At 44.6% G+C, this 13,711-nt stretch overlaps 1 protein-coding gene across 3 annotated transcripts in view; it reads right to left on the bottom strand.

Annotated features, from left to right (window-relative positions):
- Positions 1 to 13,711, bottom strand: part of RSF1 (remodeling and spacing factor 1) — a 74,959-nt gene that overhangs the window by 18,840 nt on the left and 42,408 nt on the right. For 2 of the 3 annotated variants that reach the window (XM_084270036.1, XM_084270035.1), the window contains exons 6-9: positions 7,889 to 9,615; positions 4,338 to 4,535; positions 3,099 to 3,203; positions 1,293 to 1,372 (exon numbers count right to left, since the gene is read on the bottom strand). In XM_084270036.1, the coding sequence (XP_084126162.1) occupies positions 1,293 to 1,372; positions 3,099 to 3,203; positions 4,338 to 4,535; positions 7,889 to 9,615 (2,110 nt within the window). Of the gene's footprint in view, positions 1 to 1,292; positions 1,373 to 3,098; positions 3,204 to 4,337; positions 4,536 to 7,888; positions 9,616 to 9,833; positions 9,899 to 13,711 lie in introns of those variants that run through there. The other variant, XM_084270037.1, reaches the window with a different exon arrangement.

The following is a 13,711-nucleotide window of genomic DNA, read 5'->3' on the forward strand; positions in this document are numbered from 1 at the left end:
GTGCCAAATTGTTACATCCCATGGGATATCCCTGTACCAATAGGAACCTGCTACCAATAGGAACCTGCACAATCACCTTCTGTAAAAGGGGCTCACCTTCTACTGAAATTTGCCTGTTGTGACACAGTTCAGGCAAAACTTTCTTTAGTAACACATCCAGATGTTCTCAGGGTTTGCAAAGCCCTCAATACGTGCCCTCAAAGGTGCAAGTTATGCAGACTGCATTTCATACCACAAAAATGATCCAAGGGCTGGAGCACCTCTCCTATGAAGCCAGGCTGAGAGAGTTGGGCTGATTCAGCCTGGAGATGAGAAGGCTCTGGGGGAACCTCATAGCAGCCTTCTAGTCCCTGAAAGGTGCCTACAGGAAAGCTGGGGAAGAACTGTTCCCGAGGGCATGGAGTGATAGGAAGAAGGAAGATGGCTTTAAACTAGAAAAGGGGAGATTTAGGTTGGGTATGAGGGAAAAGTTCTTCACTATGAGGGCAAGGTGGTGTGCCACTGACACAGGTTGCCCAGATTGGTGGTGGAGGCCCCATCTCTAGAGACATTCAAGGTCAGGCTTGATGGGGCTCTGAGTGACCTGATCTAGTGAAGATGTCCCCACTCACTGCAGGGAGGCTGGACTAGATGGCCTGTAAAAGTCCCTTCCCATCTAACACATGCTATAATTCTATGAGTTTCAGGTCTGAAACCTGAAGATAGGATATTCCAGTTATTAAGGGTGCTGCTCATACATGCAGCAGACCGGTTTGCATTTACCCTTCAGAAACAGAAAAGGTGGGCAGAAAGTTTCACTCAGAGCTGTAATTTAGCTGACTCCCCAGCACAGCCATCACATGGGCTTGTAAATCAGCAGTTTAACGGAATATAAAGCAACGAGACTGGAAAAGCACATTGGTCTGGGTGACTTTTGTTACAACATCAGGCCTTAAGTGTGCTTACAGCAGGTGCTCTGCACAGCGTGACAGTACCCCTAACACACACAGCTGAACCAGTGCTGAAAAGCAATAGGTACTGGTTTGGGAAAGGCAAACTGGTATTCAGGCACATTGAACAAATGTTAATATAAATGTAATTTCATATCTTTTTCAATTATTAGACTTTTTCTCCCATCTGGCAAGCTGTCCCAGTACTGCGCCACCAATACCAGTGGGAAGTCAAAAATGGTGCTACCAACTCCCAGTCTCATTGCTATTTTCCTCCCCAGTCCCCAGCTACTGTAACACTTGTTCAGTTATTACCACCCCTCTGCACAGCAGCTTGCTGGGAATGCCACCAAACAACAGTACCTGCGTTCTGCACGCTCCTTCTTCTTTAAGACGACATCCAGGTCTTGTAACTGTTCTTCTAATTTCTCACAGAGTAGTTTCTAAGGGAGTGAAACACAGTGTTAGTTCCTTTCCTAACCAGCTCTTTTCATATTGAACTGATGTTCAGACACTTCATTCAGTATTTCTGTATTTGTTTGGAGGAAGGGAGAGCCCATTGCTACAGCAGAGGCTCCTCCTCGATGAGTAAGGCTTTAGAAAGACACACGTGTGCTCCACCATGAACTGCCATAGGGATACACACTGGGATTTGCTACAGGAAGCAACGTGCCTAAGGCAAGTATTAAAGATGTTCAGAATAAACATACTGTAAAAATTACTCTTTATAGATGAACTGTGCCTCATTCCATGTTAATGCCCTCACTGTACTATTTCCAAGGATGACCTTCACCAAGGATGGTCTTTCAAGTCTTACGAGGAGTGACTGAGGGAGCTGGGGGTGTTTAGCCTGGAGCAGAGGAGGCTGAGGGGAGACCTTATCACTACCTATAACTACCTGAAAGGGGGGTGTAGCCAAGTGCAGGGTTGGTCTCTTTTCCCAAGCAACAAGTAGCAGAGCAAGAGGAAATGGCCTCAAGTTGTGTCAGGGGAGGTTTAGATTGGATATCAGGAAAACTGTCTTCACTGAAGGAGTGGTTGGTCATTGGACCAGGCTGCCCAGAGAGGTGGTGGAGTCACCACCCCTGGAGTTATTCAAAAAACATGCAGATGTGGCACTCCAGGACATGGTTTTAGTTGACATGGTGGTGTTGGGACAGATGGTTTGACTTGAAGCTCTTAGAGGTCTTCTCCAACCTTGAAGATTCTATGACCCTGTGATTTTCATGTTTAAAGTTACTAAACAGCAACAGAAGGGGATGCTCTAGCTACAAGCTGCAATTCCCAATCATATACAGAAAACATTCTAACATATTCAAGATCTTAAAAACACAACTCAGAATAAATCAATGTTCAATACAGCATCTGACGTCATGGCCAGCGCGGGCAGCTTTTCACAGGGCAAAAACCTTCTCAGGAAGGTTTGGTGTTTGGAAGGGGTTTGGGATCAGGGATATTATGTTTTCCCACTGAATTAACGAGAACAGCCTCACACACTCTGGCTTATCCTTCCAGTCACCATCCTGGTGAATCTTTCCATTTTAAGATGTACATTACATGAAAGTGGACACGTGCTCCAATATTTTGTTGTTGTTGTTTGTGCAGAAACAGCTTCCAACCTTCCAAACCATTTTCACACGTCTTACTTGGCAAGGGAAATGCTGTCCCAGGAGAGGCACACCACACTTTAAGACTCATTAAAAATAGTCTCTAACCAGCTGGTGAGCGTCTCTGAAGATGGAACAGCACTTCACAAAGAGCTGCTCGCTTCACTGCTAGCCCTCCCAGCCCACTGCCTCCCCCCTGCAGGGTAACAACATGAGGTTCCTTTTGGTAAAAATTAAGACTTTATAATCTCAATACTATCTTGGACTTGAGGTAATTTAACCAAAGATGGGAGAAGACCACTGTGGCTGAAGATTTCCACCTCCATGTCAGCAACACACAGTCATTCATCACTAGCAGAAAAGAGAGAGGGAAAGGAAAGCCACCTCTCTAAACTCAAAGGGCAAGAGAGATGATCAGCATCCCTACAATCCACCACAGTCTATTCTTTAACAGAAAAAAAAGATTTAAAATGATAAAAGAACTTGTTAAAACTCCCAGAAAATCTCCACAGCCCCAAGCAAAGCTGAAAAGGAGAAGATAGAAGTCAAAGAGGAACCGTACGTGCTGGCAAGGTGGGCAGAACCACTCTCCATCGGGGATTATCATCAGAGGAGGGCGAAGGCAGGCTGTGTGGTACCCACTGTCGCACGAGTCGCACAACAAAATCTGGAGAAATAAAATGAATCATGAGCAACTTTTGGCATTCACGACATGTAACGAGCTCCAGAACTACTTCCACAGCCAACGCAGAAGAGCTCTATAAATACTCTGGGCAGTGCAAAGCCCAAAAGATCCTCTCTCGCTGATCACTAGATGTTTCCAGGGCTAGGGCTGGTTTTTATGGGGAGGTTTATGCATTACAGTTTTGCATCTTAACACCAGATTTCCTCTCACTCCATACTACTGGGCTACACAGACTGTGTGTCCATAGTGTGTGCTCCGGTAATGCTTTCCAGATCTTGGGCTAAGTGGAACACTCCATCTGGACTGGTGTGGACTCTCTTCCCAGTACACTCATGTCTGTATGAAAGAAACCTGGCCATTCCCTCAATCAGGATGGGTTTATGATGGTGGAGACAAAGCCTTGTGCTCTTACAGCAACAGCAACTCTCAGAGTTCATACTGAGCTGGGTAAAGCGTGAGCCCAGGTTTTTCCATTAAGACCAAGGAACAAAGCTGACATAAGATGTGTGAGGATCTACTGGACTATTTGTCTTTAATATCTTCCAAGTTCAAACTTTGTCTGAACTATGCTAGGATATCTGTCCCACACCTGAAAGCATGTTTCTTCTGTGGATTCACAGCAGCCCCACACATTACAATCTCCCAGATAAACAGAGTGATTCACAAGATGATCAACTGCTGATCAACCAGAAGCATGAACACTGGGAACAACAGAAGCTCATCATGTCCTTTCTGTAGGGAATTTTGCTGTACCTAGCCCTCAGGGTATCCTGGGGGATGACCATGTCACACGACACTGGAAAGCATACGTTACACTGCTGGGTTTGGAACGTTGTCTCCTCAGCATTCATTGAGACAGCACACTGAGAATTAATCTGGGTGAGGCTAAGTTGTGTTACACCTCATAAAAGATGACATTTCACAGGTGGTAAAGTGAAAAAGTAACTAACTTCCCTCCTTACTATGGTAAACTCATCTCTCATGAGTTTAGCACCTAAAACTGGAGGGTATCCTCCCGAGTACAATCACCCCAAAGGACAACATGCCTCCAGATACCACCAAAGCCACTCCACCACATCTGACACCCGCCAACATCAGCTCTCCCCAAAATCCTACCAGCTCTGGGTGATTGGGAAGGCCACACTTCTTGCACGGCTCATCGTCATCAGCAGGTGCAGCTTCTTCTTCCTCCTCTTCTTCCTCTTCCTCCTCCTCCTCAGAGTTTTTTTCAGTTCCTGAATCCTCACTTTCTTCATTACTTGAGTATTTCCACCTGCCACGCGTTCGCGTACCCGTCCACCGAACTTTGCTTCTCTGAGACAGACCATTTCAAAGAGAAAACACAAAGGAAGCTTACTTCTGGGGAGTTCCTTCCCAAGCCCTAAAAAAAGACCTTTCTCTACAGCAATATGATTTCTTTTTCCATCAGAACAACATTTACAATAGAACATTTCAACCAACAGATAATCTTTCCAGAAGTTTTAAAGGTCAACAGGATAGACAAAGGAAAGGATTCCCCATCTACCAGTAAAAAGAAATTTTCAAATACAATTTAAATGCTGGAAGAGAGAACTGTCACCAGGGCAGGCCCTTTTCTTCTAATTTGACATGGAAAACTTGCTTGCAATCATGGTAAATGCCACTTTTAAACTTCCTAACTTTTTGACGATAGCTTTCCCCAACCCAAAGAGCATTCCCCTCCTGTTTACATCTTTTCTTTTGCTTTAGGAAACAGGTTTGCACTCTAGTGAGTACACTCACTTCTTTTCTATTCAATAGAACTGTCTACCATGAGGATATTTTATCCCAGGCATATATACAGACTGGGAGAAATGCTCCTGGAGACTAGCCCTGCTGAGAAGGACTTGGGGATTGTGGTGGATGAGAAACTTCATACGAGCCAGCAGTGTGCTCTTGCAGCTCAGAGGACAATGGGATCCTGGGCTCCATCAGAAGAGGAGTGGCCAGCAGGGACAGGGAGGGGATTGTCCCTCTCTGCTCTGCCCTTGTGAGGCCCCAGCTGGAGTCCTGTGTCCAGAGCTGGTGCCCCAAATACAAGGACGATGTGGAACTGTTGGAGAGGGTTCAGAAGAGGCCACAAAGATGATCAGAGGGCTGGAGCACCTCCCCTATGAAGAGAGGCTGAGGGAGCTGGGCTTGTTCAGCCTGGAGAAGAGAAGGCTGCGGGGGGACCTCATTGCAGCCTTCCAGTCCCTGAAGGGAGCAGAGAAACTGGAGGGGAATCAACTTTTTCAAAGGGCAGACACTGGCAGAACAAGGGGTGGTGGAGTGAAGCTAAAGGAAGGAATGTTTAGATGAGATATTAGGGGGAAGTTCTTTACAAAGAGAGTGGTGAGGGACTGGAATGGGCTGCCCAGAGAGGTGGTGGATGCCCTGTCCCTGGGGGTGTTCAAGGTCAGGTTGGATGAGGCCCTGGGCAACCTTATGTAGCTCCAGGCCTGGAGACTGGTGGCCCTGCCTGTGTCAAGGAGGTTGGAACTCTGTGATCTGGGCCCTTCCAACCCATGCCATTCTATGATTTTATAATTAAAGCAACACATGAAACAGAAGAAAGTTTTCTTCCCACTTTGTTTCCTCGCAGTGTTATTCTCTCACCTCCTCCCCTCCCTAGATATTGAGAAAGCAAAAGAACTTTTCTAGCTTTTCCAACTCAAAATATTTTCCAGTTTTGACCAAATTACTCATTGACCTGAACAAACTAAAACCTGTAAAATGGTTTATTTCACCTGCAGGACAGACTCATACTGAAGCAGTATATGTCACACCGGTAAAGTTTTGTTTCAGGTTCTTAACATTTATTTCCAGGTCATTCCCAATTTTGCTGTTCACTGAACTTTAGTAGCAAAATGCACTTTAAATACACAGTTTGAGTTCAGGCTTCATCATAAGGGTGACAGAGCCCTGGGACAGGTTGCCCAGGGGGGTGTGGAGTCTCCTTCTCTGGAGATATTCCAGCCCTGTCTGGACACCGACCTGTGTGACCTGTCCTAGGGACCCTGCTTTGGCAGGGGGGTTGGACCTGATGAGCTCTGGAGGTCCCTTCCAACCCCTACAATTCTGTGATATGTTACCACCATTTCGAATCTAGTTTAAAAGCTTTTCTTTGAAAGAAAATTAATATAAACTAGCCTATTAAAGATTAAGGTGATTTCATTTTGATAAAATGACAGAAGCTTACTGGTTTCACACTTCTTCCTCTATCATATTTATTTTAAAACCTCTCTAAAACAGTATTTTTAGATCTCCATATCTTTCAAAGAAAGAGATGAAGGTAAAACTCCTACAGCAACAGTTCAGAATTGAAACTGTGGGAGTTACAATCGGTGTGATTTACATTTCATAAATGAAATTTTAAAATTCATCTTTAAAATGAAATTGTTTTGTATTTCAGAGATTTTTTTTTAGTATAAATGTTACCACTCATTGTAAAAACAACTGTTTATGTTGTGAAGGTTCTTCAACATGAAAGCTTGTTAAGTAAGTGAATATCTTGGTAAAACTATCAAAAATCAGTAAGGAAACGTGTATCAGGGGATACAGTAATAGGATTTCAAACTGATGTAAAATGAGTACACTAAAAATACACACTGTTTGCTCCTTGCTTCTCTTTTGACCTCCATATCCAGAAAAAATAAGGTAAAATGGAAAAAAATTATGAAATTATAGAAGAGAAATTACGAAAAGGTGTTTATAATTACACAGAGGCTTAGAAGCACACCATACCTACGTATGGTTAACTCTGTGCTGTATTTACCTGACACGCTTGTACAAACTACGCTGCATCAGGCAAAGTTTATCATGAAAATAAGGATAACTCCACCCAAAGCAAACTTTATGTCCCATCTACAAGGGAAAGCTAAATTACACCAGGAACTCACTAAGCCCTTCAGCTTCACCTAGAAACAGAAGTCATGATATTTTTTACTCTTCACCTTTGGGTTTTTTTTGTTTCCTTAGAGTCTTAGGATCATCCTGACCAACTGGACACCAAGTATCTATCTAGTAAATCCAGGGGAGCTAGAAGTCTCCTTTCAGCCACTCAGTCAGACTGACTCAGGTCTGATTGTTTCATTTCCTAGAAGAATTCTGGTTGACTTGGTCTACTTAGTTTAGGTTAAAGGACAGATTTTATAAACTGGCAAGTCAACATTCTCTTAGAGAGTGATTTTAGGTTTGCTGAGACCACTAACCTTTTAGCCTGGAGAAGAGAAGGCTGAGGGAAGACCTTATTGCCACCTACAGTTACCTGACAGGAGGCTGTAGAGAGGTGGGCGATGGTCTCTTCAGCCAGGGGACAGGAGATGGGATAAGGGGAAATGGCCTCAAGCTGTACCAGGGCAGGGTCAGATCAGATGTGAGGGAAAAGTTCTTTCCTGAAAGAGTTGTCAGGGCCTGGAACAGGCTGCCCAGGGAGGGGGTTGAGTGTGTTTAACAGACGGGTAGATGAGGTACTTAGGGATATGGTTGGACTTGATGATCTTAAAGATCTTTTCCAACCTTGTGATTCTGTGATTCTATAACCAGCTTGGAAAGCCAGTTCCTTGCAAGCTGACCAAAGGAATAAAATCCTCACCATTCCTAGGTATATTCTCCATACAGATAAGGCGGTGGGCATTCTTAATTCCCAGGAAATAAAGCTGTATTACCTTGTTAACCTTAGAATTGGATTCCTTCTCATGTTTTTTTGCATCTTCTTTCCGTTCCTGTTTTTGTGGTGCTGCAGGTTTCTCCTCTTCCTCCTCAGGTCGTTTCTTCTCAGGTTTCTGATCCCGAGTCTCCACGACTTTGGGAGTAGGCTTGGATATTCTTGGAGATCGCCTTAACGTGCGGCCAATGCTGACCTCTTCTGGCGGCGTTTCTGCCTTTCTCTTCCTACTGGAGATCCTGATTGTTAGTTTAATTCCTTCTTTCTGTCTTTCAGAAGTTATTTCTTTATTATCCGTGGCACAGCTTTCTTCTTCAGAAACTAGCTGATATTTAAATTTGCTTTTAGGTAGTGGAGATTCCTTCTTACTCTCTGAGGAGTCCTCTAGATTTGAAGCATGGGCATCATCTATTCTATCTGGCTCTGTCTTGGCAGCTTCTGGCTCTCCCTTTTGTTCTTCAGTGCTAGATTTTTCTTCTCCTTTGCTCTCCTCAGGCAGAGCAGTTTTACTATCAGAGTCTTCCTTTTCCAGAACTGGCTTCTCTAAAGTAACGGGAGAAGTAGGTGCAGGGGGCATCTCAGCAGCTTTTGGAGAATCATGTTGTTCCTCAGACTCACCCTTACTTTTCAAAGTCTCTTCATCAGACAGCTTGGGTGGTTCTGAAGGAGCAGATGCATTTGTGGAATTCTCTACCTTCTCTAAACATTCTTTGGGTGATGGCAGTCTGTCCTTTTTGATTTTCATGGCTGATTTCTCTTCAGTTGTTTTGGCACAGTCTTCAGAGTTGTTTGAAGACTCTTCCACTACCGTTTCAGCGGTTGTGCTGTCAAGGGACTCTTTTTCCACAGGACTAGATTCCTCCTTTGAAGGCACTTTCTGATTAGAAACCTCAGAGACCGCAGCTCCTAGTTCTTTCACCACAGTTACTGCATTTTTCTCAACCTCACAGGCTTTTATAATTTTACTAACAGAATTCAGGGAATCTGGTACCTTTTCCCCACATTTTCCATTTTTCTCTTTTAAGGAGCTGCTCTCTTCCTTTGTGCAAGCAGAGTGTTCTGACTTATTATTCTGTATGACACTTGGGGTGAGTTTTTCACAGCTAACCTCTCCGTTTACTAACACTTTCCCATCAGGGCATAATGCGGTAATCGTAGGGACTCTCTTAAAAGTTTCTTCTTCAGGTTTCCCTTCTTCCTTCAAGACATCCTTTGTTGGAGTCACACACTTACACAGGGGTCCCTTTATGGGGCTGTCGTAGTCATCTGTCAGCTTGATCTCACGTTTTTTAAGCGGGATTTTTGCCTGCTGGTCATTTTTGAGTTTTTCACTTTCTTCCACCGATTTCTCCATGATTTCTTGGGGAGTTTTGACATTGACACAGAATTCTAACCTCTCTGGCTCATGAACTGCTATCCTATCTGTGCAACTTTTTACTTCTTTTAAGTCTTTCTGCTCGATTTTGTTTTCCTTCACCTCTACTTTGACAGGCTTGACGTTTTCTTTGAAGGAATCACTTTCTTCTTTGACAGTCTGCTTTTCCTCATTGTATTCCGGAGGTTTCTCTAATTTTACTATCACTGGCAATTTTATAATTTCTTTTTCTTCCACTGTCTCAATTTTGGGTGTATTTTCATCTTCTTTGACCACAGGAGGAGGAAGGCTTACTGATTCCATCGACTGCTCTTCCACCTCCTCTTTTTCTTCTTTGATTTTCAATTGATTTTCTGTTGAAAGAGAAAACAACTATGAAACAAAGAGGGGACCTATAGAAATTGCAAAGGCATATCCAAAAGCCCAAACAACCCAAAGTCCCCCACAAACGAATCCCTCTGATGGAATTATGAGGAGTCTGCTTTGTCTAACACTGTCGTTAACGAGCAAGTTACCAATTTTTAGCGATAGAGTCACAGTTTGGATTAATTATACACCAGGAAAAACCTACATTTCAGGAGCCAGCAGCAGAATTCTGGATTTATTCTTCTTTATACAGACATCTTGTCCCCTTCTTTAGCAGTACCACAGGACTTTCAGACAACACAGAGAACCTAAGTGAGCGCACAAAGCATCAACTCGAAGTCTCATCTGAGTTTACAACCTATTTCATGGTGTAAGATTCCACGGGCTTCAAGTAAACTCCCACTTAGACATCGGTCCCCTGTTCGCACACGCAAAGAAATACTCAACTGTCATACTTCAACAGTGCCAAGAGGAGCCATTCAATGCTACTGCATACGGCAATGTTCACTTGGATTCTCTAAGCAGTGACTACATCTCCTATGTACTGTCACAACACTGACAGCAGAGATGGTTGGACTCAATGATCTTAGTCTAGATGATCCTGACTAGACTAGATCACAGAATCACAGAATCGTAGGGGTTGGAAGGGACCTCCAGAGCTCATCAGGTCCCACCCCCCTGCCAAAGCACGGTCCCTAGGACAGGTTGCACAGGTCGGCGTCCAAATGGGTCTGGAATATCTCCAGAGAAGGAGACTCCACACCCCCTGGGCAGCCTGTCCCAGGGCTCCCTCACCCTCACTGGGAAAAAGTTCTTCCCCAGATTGGTGTGGAACATCCTGTACTCCAACTTGAGGCCATTGCCCCTTGTCCTGTCCCCACAACCCACTGAGAAGAGACTGGCCATTTCCCCCTGCGTCCCACACTTCATATATTGATAACCATTTATCAGATTCCCTCTCAGTCTTCTTTTCTCAAGGCTGAACAGCCCCAGTTCATTCAGCCTTTCCTCACAGGGGAGATGCTCCAGACCTTTAATCATCTTCACAGCCCTCCGCTGGACTCTCCGCAGGAGATCCCTGTCTTTTTTATACCAGGGATCCCAGAACTGCACACAATACTCCAGGTGGGGCCTGACCAGGACTAGATCCTGACCTAAGACTAGAAGATCTTCTGAGGTCCATTCCAGCTCCTAACGTTCTGTGATTCTGTGATCTCTGAGGTCTTTTCCAACCAAAATCATTCTATAACGTTCACTTCATCTGCTGTTTCTCAGGGTACAGAGAGTAGCAGCATATCCCTACAACTACCTGAAGGGAGGTTGTAGAGAGGTGGGTGATGGTCTCTTCAGCCAGGTGACAGGAGATAGAACAAGGGGAAATGGCATGAACCTGTGCCAGGGCAGGTTTAGATTGGATATTAGAAAAAAAACTGAAAGTTGTCAGGGCCTGGAACAGGCTGCCCAGGGAGGTGATTGAGTCACCTTCCCTGGATGTGTTCAAAAAAAGGGTAGATGAGGTACTTAGGGATATGGTTTAGCATAGGATGGGAATGGTTGGACTCGATGATCTTCAAAGGTCTCTTCCAACCTTGTTATTCTGTGATTCTGATTCTGTGATCCCAGAAAAACCTACAGAACTTCAAGTACACTTCCAGCATTCAGATGAAACCATACTTTTCTTTCCTTACTACATACTTAAGCTTGTTATTTGTCGTTACCACAGCCTCTTAATGCCTCTTTTTTAAAAAAAAAGATAAGTTACAATAGATGTAATTGAGGGACAGGGGGGTGGGGGGCGCGGGGGCAGAAACACAAATATAAAAGCACTACATACGCCCTAACAACATCTTCTACCATCTGGAAGATGTTACTGCAAGCATGCCGTAACTCCAAAGAAAAGGATGATTCCTTCTTGTCCTTCTACCTCACCCCTCTCCCTCCACACCAGAGTAATTCTTCTCCAAGACCAGCGCTTCCCTAAGCAGTTAAAAATACACAGGGGAAAGTACGTGACAGCAAACGTTATGTTAAAAAAAAAATTAAGCATTGTCATATCCAAAGCATGTATCCAAGGAAATCTCAGCAGTTAGCCAACAGTCAGGGGTGCACCTCTAAGGCAGCAGAAGCAACAGCATTTTGGAGGTTCAAGGCTGTTGCTTCCCATCTCCCAGAAGTGATCCCCTCTCCTAGTAAAAGCTGCCTCTTCAGACAGTTCCTCTGTACAGGGTACGTGACATACTTCTCCTGGGTCCATTTGCTTCCACCCTCCCTTCCCTTCTTTCTTCCTAAACTTTATTTATTTCTTCCCACACTTACTGCTTTCTCCTAAATTTTTAACACCGAGGACCACGAGCATCCCCAAACTTCTCTATACCGGAAAGCAACAGTTGTTCTACGGTTTAACCCCCTAAACTGCTGACAAAGCATTTCACAGATACAAAACTGTTTGGTTGATGGACAAATTGACTCAAGACTAGCGAAAAACACATCAGAGCCCTGGGACAGGCTGCCCAGGGGGGTATGGAGTCTCCTTCTCTGGAGATATTCCAGACTCATCTGGATGCTGACCTGTGCAACCTGTCCTAGGGACCCTGCTTTGGCAGGGGGGTTGGACCCGATGATCTCTGGAGGTCCCTTCCAACCCCTATGATCCTGTGATTCAGTGCAGTCCCTGGACCAATGGGAACAATTACCACAGCTTCTCAGCCAAAAGGCTCTAAGCAGTGCCCTGTGAACACACTGAGCTTAAATCACAACATGTGTAAATAGTTTCATTACTCATTACGTACAGGAATCTGGTGCCCGGGAGTGACTGCGCATCAATATACAGCCCAACACAAGTAGTGCCCTGGGAAGTGCCATGGGATTTGGGGAATTATCTCCAGTAAGGACATCCACTTATTTCAAACAGCTCCTTCTGAATTCCAAGTTAAGTAAAACCACAGTGGAAGGTGAGATTGCAATTATCTGCTTTAAGCCAGTCTGACCAATTTTTAGTGAGACAGAGACAAGATCAGCACTTGGAATGGATTCAGCAGGTTACAGCATTGCTTACATGCGTGGTTAGATATGGGAAAGGCCTTAGACTGAAAGACAACTCTGCTGGTATTCACCACAACATATACTGGCACTGCTGCAGTAGTTTTGTAAAGCTTCTGCAACAACTCAAATGTCACCTAAACTTTTTATGTAGTCCTTCTGTTCCACGCTGCTTGTTGAGAAGAAGGGGAATAAAACAGCAAGTCTTTGATACTCATAACCAAGAATGACCATGGCTAACTGCACATATCCAATTAACTTAAATCTGAAGAATTGCATACTAAGGCAATGGAAAAAGCACACTACGAAAATCTCCTGTATTTTAACAAAGTGATAATACCAGGGGGTAACTGGGGCAAAATTATGTGGGGTAACAAGTTCTTCGCGTCTCAGGACTTGAAAAGACATCAGATTCTTGTAACTCAAAATACTTGAAGCCAACTGATACCTCACAAAACCAATGCACAAACCAACAAGCCAGTAAATATGTGCAATGATGTAGTCATACAACCACCTGGGTTGGAAGAGACCCTTTAGATCGAGTCCAACCACAGCCTAACCCTGCCTAGCCCACCTCCAGATCATGTCCTTAAGCACAACATCCACATGTCTTTTAAATACCTCCAGGGATGGTGACTCCATCACCTCCCTGGGCAGCCTGTTCCAATGCCTGACAACCCTTTCAGGAAAGAAATTCTTCCTGATATCCAGTCTAAATCTCCCCGGTGCAATTTTAAGCCATTGCCTCTCATCCTAATGCTTGTCATCTGAGAGTAGAGACCGACCCCAACATCTCTGCAACCACCTTGCAGGTAGTTGCAGAGGGCAATAAGGTCTCCCCTCAGCCTCCTTTTCTCAAGACTAAAAAGCCCCAGCTCCCTCAGCTGCTCCTCACAGGACTTGTGCCACCAGCTTTGTCGCCCTCCTCTGGACACGCTCCAGTATCTCAACATCCCTCCTGTAGTGAGGGGCCTAGAACTGGACGCAGTGCTCGAGGTGCAGCCTCACCAGACCTGGAGGTGCAGCCTCACCAGAGCTGAGAAC

Source organism: Gallinula chloropus (assembly GCF_964237585.1).
Source record: "Gallinula chloropus genome assembly, chromosome: 1".
Lineage (NCBI taxonomy): Eukaryota > Metazoa > Chordata > Aves > Gruiformes > Rallidae > Gallinula > Gallinula chloropus.